This window comes from Salmo salar, chromosome ssa09 (genome assembly GCF_905237065.1).
Source record: "Salmo salar chromosome ssa09, Ssal_v3.1, whole genome shotgun sequence".
Taxonomy (NCBI): domain Eukaryota; kingdom Metazoa; phylum Chordata; class Actinopteri; order Salmoniformes; family Salmonidae; genus Salmo; species Salmo salar.
In genome coordinates this window covers 159,279,192-159,299,189 of record NC_059450.1, presented here as the reverse complement: position 1 = coordinate 159,299,189, position 19,998 = coordinate 159,279,192, and the positions used below count along the sequence as shown (strand labels likewise).

General features: G+C 46.7%; 1 protein-coding gene across 2 annotated transcripts in view; it reads left to right on the top strand.

Annotated features, from left to right (window-relative positions):
- LOC106613399 (nectin-1) overlaps window positions 1-19,998 on the top strand; it is a 610,857-nt gene that overhangs the window by 540,526 nt on the left and 50,333 nt on the right. For both annotated transcript variants that reach the window (XM_045724940.1, XM_045724942.1), the window contains exons 7-8: window positions 8,581-8,674; window positions 15,681-15,782. In XM_045724940.1, coding sequence (XP_045580896.1) covers window positions 8,581-8,674; window positions 15,681-15,782 — 196 coding nt within the window. The remainder of the gene's footprint in view (window positions 1-8,580; window positions 8,675-15,680; window positions 15,783-19,998) is intronic.

Sequence of the window (19,998 nt, the reverse complement as noted above, 5' to 3'; positions counted from 1 at the left end):
TTGACAGGTCAGTGATCGTACAGTAACAGATTGACAGGTCAGTGATCATGAAGTGACGGATTGACAGGTCAGTGATCATGTAGTGACGGATTGACAGGTCAGTGATCGTACAGTAACACATTGACAGGTCAGTGATCATGCAGTAACAGATTGACAGGTCAGTGATCATGAAGTGACGGATTGACAGGTCAGTGATCATGTAGTGACAGATTGACAGGTCAGTGATCATGTAGTGAGTTATTGACAGGTCAGTGATCATGTAGTAACAGATTGACAGGTCAGTGATCATGTAGTGACGGATTGACAGGTCAGTGATCATGTAGTGACGGATTGACAGGTCAGTGATCATGTAGTGACAGATTGACAGGTCAGTGATCATGCAGGAACAGATTGACAGGTCAGTGATCATGTAGTGACGGATTGACAGGTCAGTGATCATGTAGTGACGGATTGACAGGTCAGTGATCATGTAGTGAGTTATTGACAGGTCAGTGATCATGTAGTGACGGATTGACAGGTCAGTGATCATGTAGTGACAGATTGATGTAGATGTAGTGATCTATATTTGTCACGTCCTGACCAGCAGATGGAGCTAGTGTTTTAGTTTTGGGGTCAGGACGTGGCATGTTTGTGTTGGTTAAATGTTGGGTGGATGATTGGGACTTCCAATTGAAGGCAGGTGTGTATAGTTGCCTTTGATTGGAAGTCCTATATAGGTGTGTGTGTTTTTCTTTGGGGTTGTGGGTGGTTGTTTTTGCACTGCGTTTCTAGCCTGCAGAACTGTAGCTGTTGTCACTTCGTTTGTATTGTTAAGTGGATGCTTTACTCCTTTATTTTAATTAAAGATGAGTATTCACATACCTGCTGCGCCTTGGTCTTCTCTCCATGACAACTTGCGTTACAGAACCACCCACCAAAGGACCAAGCAGCAGAAGAGGAGGAAGCCACAGGAGAAGAAAATGGAGGAATGGACCTGGCAGGACGAAAGAAAATTCTGGGCGGACAAGTTAAGGGAGCTAAGGGAACCCGAGAGGCAGCCCCAAGATTTTTTTTGGGGGGGGCACACGGGTAGTTTGGCCAGGCCAGGGAAGAGCCGTAAGCCAGCTACCCGTGACTACAGGGAGGTGCGTACGAGGTGGAGGGCGCCATGTTACGCTGAGGTACGCACCATCTCGCCTATACGGACGCACAGCCCAGTTCGCCCAGTACCAGCGCCCCGCAGGTGCCAGGGCAAGGGGAGCATCGAGCCGGAAGGGGTGATGCCAACCCTGCACTCAAGACCGCCAGTGCGCCCTTTCGGTCCGGTGTTTCCCGCTAGACACACTAGCATGGAGGTGCGTGTCTCCAGGCTGGTACGTCCGCCAGTCAACAGTCGTCGGAGCTGCCCGCCAGTCAACAGTCGCCGGAGTGGCCAGACTGCGCTGAACTGCCCGGAGTGGCCAGACTGCGCTGAACTGCCGGAGTGGCCAGACTGCGCTGAACTGCCGGAGTGGCCAGACTGCGCTGAACTGCCGGAGTGGCCAGACTGCGCTGAACTGCCGGAGTGGCCAGACTGCGCTGAACTGCCGGAGTGGCCAGACTGCGCTGAACTGCCAGAGTGGCCAGACTGCCCTGAACTGCCAGAGGGGCCAGACTGCCCTGAACTGCCAGAGGGGCCCTCCTGCCCTCCGGTCCAGCCCGAGGGGCCCTCCTGCCCTCCGGTCCAGCCCGAGGGGCCCTCCTGCCCTCCGGTCCAGCCCGAGGGGCCCTCCTGCCCTCCGGTCCAGCCCGAGGGGCCCTCCTGCCCTCCGGCCCAGCCCGAGGGGCCCTCCTGCCCTCCGGCCCAGCCCGAGGGGCCCTCCTGCCCTCCGGCCCAGCCCGAGGGGCCCTCCTGTCCCCCGGCCCAGCCCGAGGGGCCCTCCTGTCCCCCGGCCCAGCCCGAGGGGCCCTCCTGTCCCCCGGCCCAGCACGAGTGGTCCGTCTGCCAGGGTCAGCCCAAGTGGCCCATCTGCCCGGCGCAGCTAGCAGCGCCACCGAAGTGGGCTACGCCGACGGTGGAGCAAGGTCCACGCCCTGCACCTTAGCCACCTCCAGGATAGGTGGGTTGGGGAGGGAGGGTGTAGCACAGTGCCGTCGGTGACGGCAGCCACCCTCCCTTCCCTCCCTTATTGTTTTAGGGTTATTGTTTATGGGTTTTGTGTTGGGGTTTTTTGTTGGTAGGTGCATTCCGGGGTCTGCACCTTGAGGGGGGGGTACTGTCACGTCCTGACCAGCAGATGGAGCTAGTGTTTTAGTTTTGGGGTCAGGACGTGGCATGTTTGTGTTGGTTAAATGTTGGGTGGATGATTGGGACTTCCAATTGAAGGCAGGTGTGTATAGTTGCCTTTGATTGGAAGTCCTATATAGGTGTGTGTGTTTTTCTTTGGGGTTGTGGGTGGTTGTTTTTGCACTGCGTTTCTAGCCTGCAGAACTGTAGCTGTTGTCACTTTGTTTGTATTGTTAAGTGGATGCTTTACTCCTTTATTTTAATTAAAGATGAGTATTCACATACCTGCTGCGCCTTGGTCTTCTCTCCATGACAACTTGCGTTACAGAACCACCCACCAAAGGACCAAGCAGCAGAAGAGGAGGAAGCCACAGGAGAATAAAATGGAGGAATGGACCTGGCAGGACGAAAGAAAATTCTGGGCGGACAAGTTAAGGGAGCTAAGGGAACCCGAGAGGCAGCCCCAAGATTTTTTTTGGGGGGGACACACGGGTAGTTTGGCCAGGCCAGGGAAGAGCCGTAAGCCAGCTACCCGTGACTACAGGGAGGTGCGTACGAGGTGGAGGGCGCCATGTTACGCTGAGGTACGCACCATCTCGCCTATACGGACGCACAGCCCAGTTCGCCCAGTACCAGCGCCCCGCAGGTGCCAGGGCAAGGGGAGCATCGAGCCGGAAGGGGTGATGCCAACCCTGCACTCAAGACCGCCAGTGCGCCCTTTCGGTCCGGTGTTTCCCGCTAGACACACTAGCATGGAGGTGCGTGTCTCCAGGCTGGTACGTCCGCCAGTCAACAGTCGTCGGAGCTGCCCGCCAGTCAACAGTCGCCGGAGTGGCCAGACTGCGCTGAACTGCCCGGAGTGGCCAGACTGCGCTGAACTGCCGGAGTGGCCAGACTGCGCTGAACTGCCGGAGTGGCCAGACTGCGCTGAACTGCCGGAGTGGCCAGACTGCGCTGAACTGCCGGAGTGGCCAGACTGCGCTGAACTGCCGGAGTGGCCAGACTGCGCTGAACTGCCAGAGTGGCCAGACTGCCCTGAACTGCCAGAGGGGCCAGACTGCCCTGAACTGCCAGAGGGGCCCTCCTGCCCTCCGGTCCAGCCCGAGGGGCCCTCCTGCCCTCCGGTCCAGCCCGAGGGGCCCTCCTGCCCTCCGGTCCAGCCCGAGGGGCACTCCTGCCCTCCGGTCCAGCCCGAGGGGCACTCCTGCCCTCCGGTCCAGCCCGAGGGGCCCTCCTGCCCTCCGGCCCAGCCCGAGGGGCCCTCCTGCCCTCCGGCCCAGCCCGAGGGGCCCTCCTGTCCCCCGGCCCAGCCCGAGGGGCCCTCCTGTCCCCCGGCCCAGCCCGAGGGGCCCTCCTGTCCCCCGGCCCAGCACGAGTGGTCCGTCTGCCAGGGTCAGCCCAAGTGGCCCATCTGCCCGGCGCAGCTAGCAGCGCCACCGAAGTGGGCTACGCCGACGGTGGAGCAAGGTCCACGCCCTGCACCTTAGCCACCTCCAGGATAGGTGGGTTGGGGAGGGAGGGTGTAGCACAGTGCCGTCGGTGACGGCAGCCACCCTCCCTTCCCTCCCTTATTGTTTTAGGGTTATTGTTTATGGGTTTTGTGTTGGGGTTTTTTGTTGGTAGGTGCATTCCGGGGTCTGCACCTTGAGGGGGGGGTACTGTCACGTCCTGACCAGCAGATGGAGCTAGTGTTTTAGTTTTGGGGTCAGGACGTGGCATGTTTGTGTTGGTTAAATGTTGGGTGGATGATTGGGACTTCCAATTGAAGGCAGGTGTGTATAGTTGCCTTTGATTGGAAGTCCTATATAGGTGTGTGTGTTTTTCTTTGGGGTTGTGGGTGGTTGTTTTTGCACTGCGTTTCTAGCCTGCAGAACTGTAGCTGTTGTCACTTCGTTTGTATTGTTAACCTCTATGGGCTAGGTGGGACGCTAGCGTGCCACCCGTGGTGCACTCCATCAACAGCAGGTGCATTTCAAGAGCGGCAAATTTGAATCCAAATAAATGTCAAAATTCAAATTTTTCAAACATACAACTATTTTACACCCTTTGAAAGATAAACATCTCCTTAATCTAACCACGTTTTACGATTTCAAAAAGGTTTTACGGCGAAAGCATAAATTTAGAATATGTTAGGAGAGTACATTTACAAGAGTTGTGTGTAATGTTTTGTCAATTCAAAGACAGGGTCACCAAAACCATAAAACCAGCTAAAATGATGCACTAACCTTTTACAATCTCCATCAGATGACACTCCTAGGACATTATGTTAGACAATGCATGCATTTTTAGTTCTATCAAGTTCATATTTATATCCAAAAACAGCGTTTTACTATGGCATTGATGTTGAGGAAATCGTTTCCCTCCAATAACTGGCAGTCAAGTCAGCGTCACAAATTAAATAATTAAAATTAGAAAACATTGGTAAAATATTATATTGTCATTTAAAGAATTATAGATTTACATCTCTTGAACGCAATCAACTTGCCAGATTTAAAAATAACCTTACTGGGAAATCACACTTTGCAATAATCTGAGCACTGCGCCCAGAAAAATACGCGTTGCGATACAGACTAGACGTCATGTTGGGGAGATCTAAAATCGAAAATACTATGTAAATAATCCATTAACCTTTGATTCTCTTCATCAGATGTCACTTCCAGGTATCACAGGTCCATAACGAATGTAGTTTTGTTCAAAAAAGCTCATCATTTATGTCCAAAAATCTCCGTCTTGTTAGCACATGATCTAAGCCAGCCGGACTTCTCGTCATGAACGAGGGGAAAAAATATATTTACGTTCGTTCAAACATGTCAAACGTTGTATAGCATAAATCATTAGGGCCTTTTTTAACCAGAACATGAATAATATTCAAGGTGGACGAATGCATACTCTTTTATAACGTATTGGAACGAGGGTACCCAACATGAACTCGCGCCCAGGTGTCTAATGGGACATCATCGTTCCATGGCTCTTGTTCGGTCAGATCTCCCTCCAGAAGACTCAAAACACTTTGTAAAGGCTGGTGACATCTAGTGGAAGCAATAGGAAGTGCCAAAATATTCCTCATCCCCTGTGTTTTTCAATGGGATAGGTTTAAAGGTAATACAACACATCATGTATCCACTTCCTGTCAGAAAATGTCTCAGGGTTTTGCCTGCCAAATGAGTTCTGTTATACTCACAGACACCATTCAAACAGTTTTAGAAAATGTAGGGTGTTTTCTATCCATATGTAATAAGTATATGCATATTCTAGTTACTGGGTAGGAGTGGTAACGAGATTAAATCGGGTATGTTTTTTTATCCAGCCGTGTCAATACTGCCCCCTAGCCCTAACAGGTTAAGTGGATGCTTTACTCCTTTATTTTAATTAAAGATGAGTATTCACATACCTGCTGCGCCTTGGTCTTCTCTCCATGACAACTTGCGTTACAATATTTTAGTGATTCTTCAGCGGGTGGTTTTTTAAATGGGAAATATGCAATTCAAACAATAAAAAATTGACACCCAACCAGTGTTTTGATAAACAGCTGAGGGATGGAGCTGGGTTAATGTAACCACTCTCAAATTCATAGACAGAGCTATGGATGCAAGGACTGACCATTCATGATATCCAAATTATATTACTGGGTATGACAGTCGAACTAAGCTCATGAAGCATTTCGAAATGTGGGTATGTCATTCATTTAATTATATCATTAATTTAAAAATCCCCAAAATGGAGGTACCAATCACAGATGGCACATTTAACGTTCCCCATCAACAAAATCACAACAACACTATCAATCAGTAGCAATGGATCCCCGAGTTTTATTACACGGAGAAACATGCTGCTAAATGTGTGGACCATTGTGTTTACAACCCTCTCTGTTGGACTCAGAAAGAAAATGGATGGCTCCTTGTTTCCTCTGAGACCTCCATGAAACAGCTGGTTTGTGTTGTGAACACAGAGACAGAGTAGTATCGCTGTCGTGTGCCGTGGTTGTGTTGTGCCTCGGGTGAGATCGCTGTGTGTGTGTGTGTGTGTGTGTGCGTGCGTGCGTGCGTGTGTGTGTGTGTGTGTAAGTGAGTGCACGCGTTCGTCCCTGCGTGCCTGTGTGCATATGTGTACATTTGTGTGTGTGGGTGGTGTCGTGCCTCGTGTGTTGGCAGAGAGGGTGCCACATGAATCAACAGCACGTAGAGTCTGTCTGGAAACAAGGTGATACGGAGTGGAAATAACAAGCATGAAAGAACGAGTTAAGAGGGGCACTCAGGCACAAAGTGTCCAGCGCATCAAAGAGACAGCTTGGCCTTGTAGAAAGGTCATGTTATTCAATAAGGATAGGGACCAGGGGGGGGGGATGTGTGTGTGTGTGTGTGTGTGTGTGTGTGGGTGGAGAGGGAGGGAGGGTAAGTACATCTAGGTACACAGCTCTCTGTCAGTTCTCTCAGGGTTCATTATCTTATATCAGGGCTGATAACGTGTCAGAAGTTGGCAGATGACATCTGAATGCTAACATGTTTGAGGGGCGGGATCTTTTATCTGTAGTACACCTAGCTCCCCTCTGCCTCCCCCTGCTTCCCTCTGATTCCCTCTGCTTCCCTCTGCCTCCCCCTGCTTTCCTCTGATTCCCTCTGCTTCCCTCTGCCTCCCCCTGCTTCCCTCTGATTCCCTCTGCTTCCCTCAGCCTCCCCCTGCTTTCCTCTGATTCCCTCTGCTTCCCTCTGCCTCCCCCTGCTTTCCTCTGATTCCCTCTGCTTCCCTCTGCCTCCCCCTGCTTTCCTCTGATTCCCTCTGCTTCCCTCTGCCTCCCCCTGCTTTCCTCTGATTCCCTCTGCTTCCCTCTGCCTCCCCCTGCTTTCCTCTGATTCCCTCTGCTTCCCTCTGCCTCCCCCTGCTTTCCTCTGATTCCCTCTGCTTCCCTCTGCCTCCCCCTGCTTTCCTCAAATTCCCTCTGCTTCCCTCTCCTTCCTTATTCTTCCCTCTGCTTCCCGCTGCTTTCCTCTGCTTCCCTCTGCTTCCTTCTGCTTCCTTCTGAATCAACTTCAACAAAATGGGAATGATGAGACTCCAATTACTGTATCCCACCCTGTTTGAGATGAGGCTTCATCAGAGCTTTATTGCATCATCTTGTCCACATGTTTGTCTGTAGTTTGGTTTGATATGGAAGGTTTGTCTGTATTTTGGTATGATATGGAAGGTTTGTCTGTGGTTTGGTTTGATATGGAAGGTTTGTCTGTATTTTGGTATGATATGGAAGGTTTGTCTGTGGTTTGGTTTGATATGGAAGGTTTGTCTGTGGTTTGGTTTGATATGGAAGGTTTGTCTGTATTTTGGTATGATATGGAAGGTTTGTCTGTGGTTTGGTTTGACATGGAAGGTTTGTCTGTAAAGGGTGAAAGGAACATTGACTATAAACAATAACATTGGGCAATCACAGCAATTCAATACCGGTTTACCAATAGAGACATATCAGTCATCTTAGGCAGGAGATCAATAGGAAGTCTGTGTAGCCAATGGAACCCTATTGCCCATATAGTGCTCTTCTTTTGACCAGGGTCCATAAGGCTCTTGCCAAAAGTAGTGTACTAAATAGAGAATAGGGTGCCATTTGGGACACACAAAGACGAATAACTCTGGGGTTGCATGGCTTTAGAAGAGGATGTGGAAGAGGAAGAGGTTGAGGAAGAGCGAGAGGGAGAGGAAGAGGAAGAGGAAGGGGAAGAGGGAGAAGAGAGGGGGAAAGGGATATCGTTTTAGTACCAGGGAGACAGACAGCCACGAAGGAGGAGAGGAGTAAGAGCAGTCCATTTTCTTCACATCTCCCTCACTGCTCAGGAAGGGTGACACATCAAACTAACTATCGCAGCGCAGTATGTAGAGGACTAGAGAGATACTGGAAACTAGAGGAAAAGACAGCCTGTCCATCCTGAGGACTTGACTCATAATGGTCCGTCTCCCTGCCCCCTCACACCCTCCCTCCCACCGCCCTCCCTCCCCCCGACCCTTCACCTCCGAGTCCTCAGAGTCCAATCAGCCAATCACAGCCGGGTCTGGTCTCATTAGAGCGGTCAGCCAATCAAAAGAGCAGAAAAGGTGGACAAACAGGAAATGGCTGCTGCTGCTGGCCCCATGGTCGGTCGGAACACGATGGTTGATGTCTGTCAGAACTCCGTCCGAACGATGGAGGGAAGAGGGAGAGAGAGACCAAGGCAAGTGCAGCCAGACAGCTTCTCATTACTGCAGTCATACAGGTTTAGTGGTGGGAGCAGGGCCTTGGTAGAAATGGAAAGTGAAAAATCCCTCACCGTGCAGAGTGTCATGTTCTTCTTCTCTCCCTTCTGTGATAACAGGACCGACCTCCCGCCCGCCCACAAGCCGGCCCCTCCCCCGCCCAAAAAGAAGAGCAGCGATTTGAAGGGCCACTTGACATCCGATGACATCCAGGTAAGATCCTCCTCAATCCACCGACTCAGTGGTTGTGTCCCGAATGGCTCCCTATTTCCTACACAGTGCACTATGAGCTCTGGGTTCCCTGGTCAAAAGTAGTGTCCTATATAGGGCATAGGGTGCCATTTGGGACAGAACCCTTAAGCCTCAGCCTCGCTCCTCTTGATGTGTCTTGTTAGTCTGTCTGTCTGTCTGTCTGTCTGTCTGTCTGTCTGTCTGTCATTACCTTTCACAAAGGCGTTTCTTAAAGGCAGATTACTCTGATAGTGCCAATTAAAACAAACGTCTTGCAATTTTTTTACTGACTGTCTGCACAAAATGGAATAGCAGGCAATGAAAGCCAGACAGACTGTATTGCCTGTTCATGTTGCGTTGTATAGAATACTTATGACTATTATTATTACTATTATTATGAATTCATTTAGAATTATATAAAAGCCCCTTAGATATTCTCACAGATCCTAACGAAAATGCCCCTTAGATATTAATTTAGAGTCCTCCAATCCTCTAAATGTAATTATTGGCAGAGAGTCACGTCATTGGAAAAAATATTTTTCGATATACTGTAGGACTACCATAGGCGAAATGAGTCTCACTATTGTTGTGTAATGTGCTGTTAAAAATGGTGTAGGCTTATTTATTTAAAAAGCATATTGAAGTTAGACGCAAAAGCCTACAACTATTTTAGCACCGTTTCACGCTGCTCTGAGACAAGCATGGGGACTGGTCTTGATAAATTAATGAGATTTTTATTTTCACTTAATGTCCATTTGGGTATTGGTTAGACAATAATACAAAAATGAGGGTGCAGAAATGTTATGCTCTTACTGTAACCTTTATTTAACTAGGCAAGTAAGTTAAAATGAAGAACAAATTATTATTTACAAGGACAGCCTACTCCTTCCTCCCTGTTGGGAACTGAACCCCGGTCTCCAGAGTGTCCTGCAGGGGATTCTTTAGCTAAATATCCCAGGCCTGTACTGCTAACCGTCATGTTATACAGCGCCATATTTTCCATTCCATCCTGACAGGGTTTTTTTTTATTTTTCGTTTTTCTTGCAATAGATAAACCATTATGTTAATCAAATGAATTAATAACTTCTGTGGGATAGGGGGCGGTATTTTGACGTCCGGATGAAAAGTGTGCCCAAAGTAAACTGCCTGCTACTCAGGTCCAGAAGCTAGGATATGCATATAATTGGTAGATCTGGATAGAAAACACTCTAAAGTTTGTAAAACGGTTAAAATAATGTCTGTGAGTATAGCAGTACTGAAATGGCAGGCAAAACTCAGAGGACAAACCATCCCAAAAAAATTAACATTTCATCCTACCACTGATTTCAAAGGCTGGCACTTTTATAATAGGGCAAAATCGTGCCCGATTGCAGTTCCTAGGGCTTCCACTAGATGTCAACAGTCTTTAGAAAGAGTTTCAGGCTGGTTTTTGGAAAAATGAGACAGAAATTGTAGTTTTTCTATGTGTCTGCCATTTTGACTGTAGTGTTTCCAAGCGCATGGAAGAGAGCGCGTTCTTTGGTATTTTTCTCTGGTAAAGACAATAACGATTCTCAGTCATAAATTTTATAGTTTATTTGCATATTAGGGTACCTATTGTTTGATTATAAACGTTGATTGACCTGCTTGGATAAGTTTATTGGTAACGTTTGGGATTCATTTTGTATGCATTTTGAAGGAGGGAAACCGAGTGGATTATTGACTGAAGCGCGTCAGCTAAACTGAGTATTTATGGATATAAAGAAGGACATTATCGAACAAAATGACCATTTGTAATGTAACTGGGTCCTTTTGGAGTGCCAACAGAAGAAGATCTGATATCTCACTGCTTCTCAGTGCAAGAGGCGTCACTGCATTACGTGCTTCAAATCCAGGCTGCATCACATCCGGCCGGGATTGGGAGTCCCATAGGTTGGCGCACAATTGGCCCAGTGTTGTCCAGGTTTGGCCGGGGTAGGCCGTTATTGTAAATAAGAATTTGTTCTTAATTGACTTGCCTAGTTAAATAAATAAAAAATAATATTAATAATAATAATAAATAATAAATAATAATAAAAAATACAAAAATTATAGTACAAGGGGCAGGCAAAAGCTAAGTCAAGACAGGCAAAGAGTCGTAATCCAAATCAGTCAGGCAGGTACAGGACGGCAGGCAGGATCAAGGTCAGGACAAGCAGAAAGGTCAGAACTTGGAAGACTAGGAAAAACAAAAACTAGAGCACAGGAAACACAGGAACATGCCGGTAGGACTTGACAAGACGAACTGGCAACAGACAAACAGAAAACACAGGTATGATAATAATATAATAGGTAACACAATAGATAATGGGGACAAATGGGAGACACCTGCTGGGGGGTGGAGACAAGCACAAGACAGGTGAAACAGATCAGGGTGTGAGAGTACCACCCCTCTAGGGGTGCCACCTGGCGTCCTACCCGGGCACACACCTGGTTGGCGTCCTACCCGGGCACACACCTGGTTGATCAGGGTACCCGCAGCAGAAATCATTGATGAGGGCTGGGTCCAGGATGTTCCTAGCAGGGGCCAAATACATTTACTTTAGATCCCCCTTTAATATGTTCCGCAATGGTGTAACCTGTACTCTCAAGGCTAAACTTCACTTTGCCATCTTCCCAAATGGTGTAATCAGTAATCTCTACTATAAACCCTGCTTCACCATGGTCCCCAATGGCGTAACCAGTACTCCCAACTAAAAAGAAAATGGCGTAACCAGTACTCTCTACTCTAAATCCTGGTTCTACCCTATTCCCCAATGGTGTAACCAGTACTCTGTACTCTAAACACCTCTTTACCCTGTTCCCCAATGGTGTAACCAGTACTCTGTACTCTAAACACCTCTTTACCCTGTTCCCCAATGGTGTAACCAGTACTCTGTACTCTAAACACCTCTTTACCCTATTCCCCAATGGTGTAACCAGTACTCTGTACTCTAAACACCTCTTTACCCTGTTCCCCAATGGTGTAACCAGTACTCTGTACTCTAAACACCTCTTTACCCTGTTCCCCAATGGTGTAACCAGTACTCTGTACTCTAAACACCTCTTTACCTTGTTCCCTACCCTATGCCTTTTCATGTTCCACTTTGTGTCCCTGCTGAGAATATACACATCATGAACCAAAGTATTTGGACACCTGCTCGTCAAATATCTAAAATCACGGATATATATATATATATATAAAATGGAGTTGGTTCCCTCTGTGCTGTCTCCTCTTTTGGGAAGTCTTTCAACTAGATGTTGGTACATTGAAGCAGGGACTTGCTTCTATTCAGTCACAATAATACTAGTGATTTTTTTATTTTTTTATTAACTAGGCAAGTCAGTTAAGAGCAAATTCTTACTTACAATGACAGCCTAGGAACTGCCTTGTTCAGGGGAAGAACAACATATATTTACCTTGTCAGCTCAGGGATTTGATCTAGCAACCTTTCGGTTACTGGCCCAATGCTCTAACCACTAGACTACCTGCCATGATGGCTGGCACTGATGTTGGGCAATTAGGCCTGGCTCGCAGTCGGCGTTTAATCTCAAAGATGTTCGATGGGGTGGAGGTCAGGGCTCTGTGAAGTCCAGTTAACCTCTATGGGCTAGGTGGGACGCAAGCGTGCCACCCGTGGTGCACTCCATCAACAGCAGGTGCATTTCAAGAGCGGCAAATTTGAATCCAAATAAATGTCAAAATTCAAATTTTTCAAACATACAACTATTTTACACCCTTTGAAATATAAACATCTCCTTAATCTAACCACGTTTTACGATTTCAAAAAGGTTTTACGGCGAAAGCATAAATTTAGAGTATGTTAGGACAGTACATTTACAAGAGTTGTGTGTAATGTTTTGTCAATTCAAAGACAGGGTCACCAAAACCATAAAACCAGCTAAAATGATGCACTAACCTTTTACAATCTCCATCAGATGACACTCCTAGGACATTATGTTAGACAATGCATGCATTTTTAGTTCTATCAAGTTCATATTTATATCCAAAAACAGCGTTTTACTATGGCATTGATGTTGAGGAAATCGTTTCCCTCCAATAACCGGCAGTCAAGTCAGCACCACAAATTAAATAATTAAAATTAGAAAACATTGTTAAAATATTATATTGTCATTTAAAGAATTATAGATTTACATCTCTTGAACGCAATCAACTTGCCAGATTTAAAAATAACCTTACTGGGAAATCACACTTTGCAATAATCTGAGCACTGCGCCCAGAAAAATACGCGTTGCGATACAGACTAGCCGTCATGTTGGGGAGATCTAAAATCGAAAATACTATGTAAATAATCCATTACCTTTGATTCTCTTCATCAGATGTCACTTCCAGGTATCACAGGTCCATAACGAATGTAGTTTTGTTCAAAAAAGCTCATCATTTATGTCCAAAAATCTCCGTCTTGTTAGCACATGATCTAAGCCCGCCGGACTTCACTTCATGAACGAGGGGAAAAAATATATTTACGTTCGTTCAAACCTGTCAAACGTTGTATAGCATAAATCATTAGGGCCTTTTTAACCAGAACATGAATAATATTCAAGGTGGACGAATGCATTCTCTTTTATAACGTATTGGAACGAGGGTACCCAACATGAACTCGCGCGCCAGGTGTCTAATGGGCCATCATCGTTCCATGGCTCTTGTTCGGTCAGATCTCCCTCCAGAAGACTCAAAACACTTTGTAAAGGCTGGTGACATCTAGTGGAAGCAATAGGAAGTGCCAAAATATTCCTCAGCCCCTGTGTTTTTCAATGGCATAGGTTTAAAGGTAATACAACACATCAGGTATCCACTTCCTGTCAGAAAATGTCTCAGGGTTTTGCCTACCAAATGAGTTCTGTTATACTCACAGACACCATTCAAACAGTTTTAGAAACTTTAGGGTGTTTTCTATCCATATATAATAAGTATATGCATATTCTAGTTACTGGGTAGGATTAGTAACCAGATTAAATCGGGTACATTTTTTTATCCAGCCGTGCAAATACTGCCCCCTAGCCCTAACAGGTTAAGTTCTTCCATACCGATCTAGACAAACCTTGCTCTGTGCATGGTTGGTATTGTCATGCTAAAAAAGGAAACGTCCTTTCCCAAACTGTTGCAACAAATTTGGAAGCAGAGAAAATTCTAGAATGTTAGTATGTCATTCTATTCTGTAAAGTTAAGATTTCCCTTCCCTGGATCTGGCACTGCGCATTTGGGAATCTCCTGGCATCCACCAAACCCAGATTCGTCCATCGGATTGCCAAATGGAGCGAGGAACACAAGCATTTCGCTTCACCCACAATAACATCTGCTAAATACAATATGTGTTTGTGACCAATAGAATTTGATTTGATTTGAAGCGTGATTCATTTCTCTTAGAGAACGCTTTTCCACTTCTCCAGAGTCCAATGACAGCGAGCTTTACGCCACTCTAGCCGACGCTTGTCATTGAGCAAGGTGATCTTAGGCTTGTGTGCGGCTTCTCGGCTATTGAATGGTGCTGATGTTGCTTCCAGAGGAAGTTTGGAACTCGGTAGTGAGTGTTGCAATCGAGAACAGAATGTTTTTATCAGCACTGATCTATACTGTTCTGTATAGATCAGTGATCACTGTTCTGAGCTTGTGAGGCTTACCACTTCACAGCCATGCCGTTGTTGCTTTTAGATATTTCCGCTTCACAATAAAAGCACTTACAGTTGACCTGGGCAGCTCTAGCAGGGCAGAAATTTGATGAATTGACTTGTTGGAAAGGTGGACTCCTGTGACAGTGCCACGTTGAAAGTCACTAAGCTCTTGTTCCTTCTACTGTCACTGCAGTGTGATGGTCCATGTTCCTTCTACTGTCACTGCAGTGTGATGGTCCATGTTCCTTCTACTGTCACTGCAGTGTGATGGTCCATGTTCCTTCTACTGTCCCTGCAGTGTGATGGTCCATGTTCCTTCTACTGTCACTGCAGTGTGATGGTCCATGTTCCTTCTACTGTCACTGCAGTGTGATGGTCCATGTTCCTTCTACTGTCACTGCAGTGTGATGGTCCATGTTCCTTCTACTGTCACTGCAGTGTGATGGTCCATGTTCCTTCTACTGTCACTGCAGTGTGATGGTCCATGTTCCTTCTACTGTCACTGCAGTGTGATGGTCCGTGTTCCTTCTACTGTCACTGCAGTGTGATGGTCCGTGTTCCTTCTACTGTCCCTGCAGTGTGATGGTCCGTGTTCCTCCTACTGTCACTGCAGTGTGATGGTCCATGTTCCTTCTACTGTCACTGCAGTGTGATGGTCCATGTTCCTTCTACTGTCCCTGCAGTGTGATGGTCCATGTTCCTTCTACTGTCACTGCAGTGTGATGGTCCATGTTCCTTCTACTGTCACTGCAGTGTGATGGTCCATGTTCCTTCTACTGTCACTGCAGTGTGATGGTCCATGTTCCTTCTACTGTCACTGCAGTGTGATGGTCCATGTTCCTTCTACTGTCACTGCAGTGTGATGGTCCATGTTCCTTCTATTGTCACTGCAGTGTGATGGTCCATGTTCCTTCTACTGTCACTGCAGTGTGATGCTCCGTGCAGTGAACCAACATGGCTATGCTAACTAACCATCTGCAGAGAAACTGCACGTCTATGTTAACTAACCATCTGCAGTGAAACAGCATGGCTATGCTTGACCCTGGCTATATCTGTCCTAGTGATGTTATTTATGGTCTGAGTGTCTATGTCTCTCCTAGTGACTTTATTTACATTGTCTCCATTCTTTCACCATTCCACTCTGAGCTGTGCGGTGTCTGAGCAGCATCAACATTTTTCAAAAGACGTTTCATGTTTCTACGAAAAGCACCACTTCTGAACAATACGTTTGACAATGACATATTTCAGCGTGATTCCACAGTGCACCGTAAAACAGTGGAGAAACACACTGGCTACGTCCCAAATGACACCCTTGTTGCGCACTGCTTTGGATTCTGAGCTGTGGTGTTTCCTGTAGGTGGTTCATCTGGACAAGGGCGAGGACATGCAGAAGCTTCCTCTCCAGCCTCCCTACTACGATATGGCGCCCTCCGAGTCAACCCCTTTCACTGACAAGCCGGTGAGTAGAGCCGCCTTAACCGAGGTGTACAGCTGTAGAGGCCAGGTGTTCAGAGTACCGCAGAGCCACGTTGAACAGGTGTATAGGCCATGTGTTCAGGGTACTGCAGAGCCATGTTGAACAGGTGTATAGGCCAGGTGTTCAGGGTACTGCAGAGCCACGTTGAACAGCTGTATAGGCCATGTGTTCAGGATACTGCAGAGCCATGTTGAACAGGTGTATAGGCCAGGTGTTCAGGGTACTGCAGAGCCACGTTGAACAGGTGTATAGGCCAGGTGTTCAGGGTACTGCAGAGCCAGGTTGAACAGGTGTATAGGCCAGGTGTACAGGGTACTGCAGAGCCACATTGAACAGGTGTATAGGCCAGGTGTACAGGGTACTGCAGAGCCAAGTTGAACAGGTGTATAGGCCAGGTGTACAGGGTACTGCAGAGCCACGTTGAACAGGTGTATAGGCCAGGTGTTCAGGGTACTGCAGAGCCACGTTGAACAGGTGTATAGGCCAGGTGTTCAGGGTACTGCAGAGCCACGTTGAACAGGTGTATAGGCCAGGTATACAGGGTACTGCAGAGCCAGGTTGAACAGGTGTATAGGCCAGGTGTTCAGGGTACTGCAGAGCCACGTTGAACAGGTGTATAGGCCAGGTGTTCAGGGTACTGCAGAGCCACATTGAACAGGTGTATAGCCCAGGTGTTCAGGGTACTGCAGAGCCATGTTGAACAGGTGTATAGGCCAGGTGTTCAGGCTACTGCAGAGCCACATTGAACAGGTGTATAAGCCAGGTATACAGGGAACTGCCAGCTTCTACCTTAGCCTCTGGATCTACTCGGCCAGTATAATCTACCTCTATCTCCACCTCTATCTCTACCTCTACCTCAATCTCTACCTCTATCTCTACATATACCTCTAAATCTATCTATACCTCTGCCTCTCTACCTCTACCTCTCTACCTCTTCCTCTACCTATATCTCTATCTATACCTCTCTACCTCTACCTCTACCTCTTTCTCTACCTCTCTCTATCCCTACCTTTATCTCTACCTCTCTACCTCTCCCCCTACCCCTAATTCTAAATCATTCTCTATCTCTACCTCCATCTCTACCTCTACCTCCATCTCTACCTCTATCTCTCTCGCTACCTATTTACCTCTACCTCTAATTCTACCTCTATCTCTACCTCTTTCTCTACTTCTTCCTCTACCTCTATCCCTACCCCTAATTCTACCACTACCTATATCTCTACCTCTATTTCTACCTCTACACCTCCCTACCTCTACCTCTTCCTCTACCTCTTCCTCTACCTCTACCTCTTCCTCTACCTCTACCTTTATCTCTACCTCTACCTTTATCTCTACCTTTATCTCTACCTCTACCTCTCTCCCTCTCTACCTCTACCCCTACCCCTAATTCTACCACTTCCTCTACCTCTACCTCTCTACCCCTCTTCCTTTCTACCTTTCTACCTCTACCTCTCTACCTCTCTAACTCTACCCCTACCCCTAATTCTAAATTGTTCTCTATCTCTACCTCCATCTCTACCTCTACCTCTCTCGCTACCTCTTTACCTCTACCCTACCCCTAATTCTACCACTTCCTCTCTCTACCTCTACCTCCCCACCTCTATCTCTAATTCTACCTCTTTCACTATCTCTACCTCTACCTCTCCACCTCTACCTCTCTACCTTTCTACCTCAACCTCTCTACCTCTACCTCAAGTTCTACCTCGTTCTCTCTCTATCTCCACCACCATCTCTACCTCTACCTCTCTCTCTACCTCTACCTCTCTACCTCACCTCTAATTCTACCTCTATCGCTCTACCTCTACGTATATCTCTACCTCTCTACATATATCTCTACCTCTCTACATATATCTCTACGTCTATCTCTACCTCTATCTCTGCTTCTAAGTCTCTACCTGTACATCTCTACTTCTACCTCTCTACCTCTTAAAATCGACCTTTATCTCTACCTCTACCTCTCTACCTCTACCTCTCTAACTATACCTGTACCTCTCTACCTCTACCTCTCTAACTATACCTTTACCTCTCTACTTATATCTCTACCTCTCTACCTCTCTAACTATACCTCTACCTCTCTACCTCTACCTCTCTAACTATACCTTTACCTCTACCTCTATCTCTAGCATTTACCCCCTTTAAACCCATCAGCAGCATTCTTCCCCTTTAAACCCATCAGCAGCATTCACCTCCTGTAAATCCATCAGCAGCAACTACCTCCTGTAATCCCATCAGCAGCATTTACCTCCTGTAAACCCATCAGCAGCATTTACCTCCTGTAAACCCATCAGCAGCATTTACCTCCTGTAAACCCATCAGCAGCATTTACCTCCTGTAAACCCATCAGCAGCATTTACCTCCTGTAAACACATCAGCAGCAAATACCTCCTGTAAACACATCAGCAGCAAATACCTCCTGTAAACACATCAGCAGCAAATACCTCCTGTAAACCCATCAGCAGCATTTACCTCCTGTAAACCCATCAGCAGCATTTACCTCCTGTAAACCCATCAGCAGCATTCACCTCCTGTAAACCCACCAGCAGCATTTACCTCCTGTAAACCCATCAGCAGCATTCACCTCCCGTAAACCCATCAGCAGCATTCACCTCCTGTAAACCCATCAGCAGCATTCACCTCCTGTAAACCCATCAGCAGCATTTACCTCCTGTAAACCCATCAGCAGCATTTACCTCCTGTAAACCCATCAGCAGCATTCACCTCCTGTAAACCCACCAGCAGCATTTACCTCCTGTAAACCCATCAGCAGCATTCACCTCCCGTAAACCCATCAGCAGCATTCACCTCCTGTAAACCCATCAGCAGCATTCACCTCCTGTAAACCCATCAGCAGCATTTACCTCCTGTAAACCCATCAGCAGCATTTACCTCCTGTAAACCCATCAGCAGCATTCACCTCCTGTAAACCCATCAGCAGCATTTACCTCCTGTAAACCCATCAGCAGCATTTACCTCCTGTAAACCCATCAGCAGCATTTACCTCCTGTAAAACCATCAGCAGCATTTACCTCCTGTAAAACCATCAGCAGCATTTACCTCCTATTGTCACGGTTGTTGTTGGGAAAGGAGGACCAAAATGCAGCAGGATTGTGGATGCTCATCTTGACGTTTTATTTACTCCAAATATGAACACCAAAATAACAAACAACGAATTCACGATCAACGAAACAGTCTTGTAAGGCTTACTCACGCTAAACAAGAAACAGGCAAAACAAGAAACAATCTCCCACAAAATACAAACCCAAACACACCCTAATATATAGGACTCTCAATCAAAGGCAAAGAGACAACACCTGCCTTCAATTGAGAGTCCCAACCCCAATTAACTAAACATAGAAACACATACACTAGACTAAACATAGAAATACATGAATATGACACAGTGCCCCAAAACCCCGGAATACATAAATCAAATGCCCTTCTACAACAACCACCACCCCGAACCACATAAAACAAATACCCTCTGCCACGTCCTGACCAAACTACAATAACAATTAACCCTTATACTGGTCAGGACATGACACCTATAAACCCATCATCAGCATTCACCTCCTGTAAATCCATCAGCAGCATTTACCTCCTGTAAACCCATCAGTAGCATTTACAGTACCTTGCAAAAGTATTCACCCCCTTGGCGTTTTTCCTATTTTGTTGCATTACAACCTGTAATATACATTGATTTTCATTTGGATTTCATTTCGACATACACAGAATAGTCCAAATTGGTGAAGTGAAATGAAAAAAATAACTTGTTTCAAAAAATGTGAAAAAAAAACAATAAAACGGAAAAGGGGTGCGTGCATATGTATTCACCCACTTTGCTATGAAGCCCCTAAATAATATCTGGTGCAACCAATTACCTTCAGAAGTCACATAATTAGTTAAATAAAGTCCACCTGTTTGCAATCTAAGTGTCACATGATCTGAATATATATACACCTGTTCTGAAAGGCCCCAGAGTCTTCAGAAACACCAGGAAGACCAAGGAGCTCTCCGAACAGGTCAGGGACAAAGCTCTGGAGAAGTACAGATCAAGGTTGGGTTATAAAAAAATATCAGAAACTTTGAACATCCCAAGACTCACAGAGCAGGCAAGGAGGGAATTAATCAGAGAGACAACAAAGAGACCAAAGATAACCCTGAAGGAGCTGCAAAGTTCCACAGGGGAGATTGGAGTATC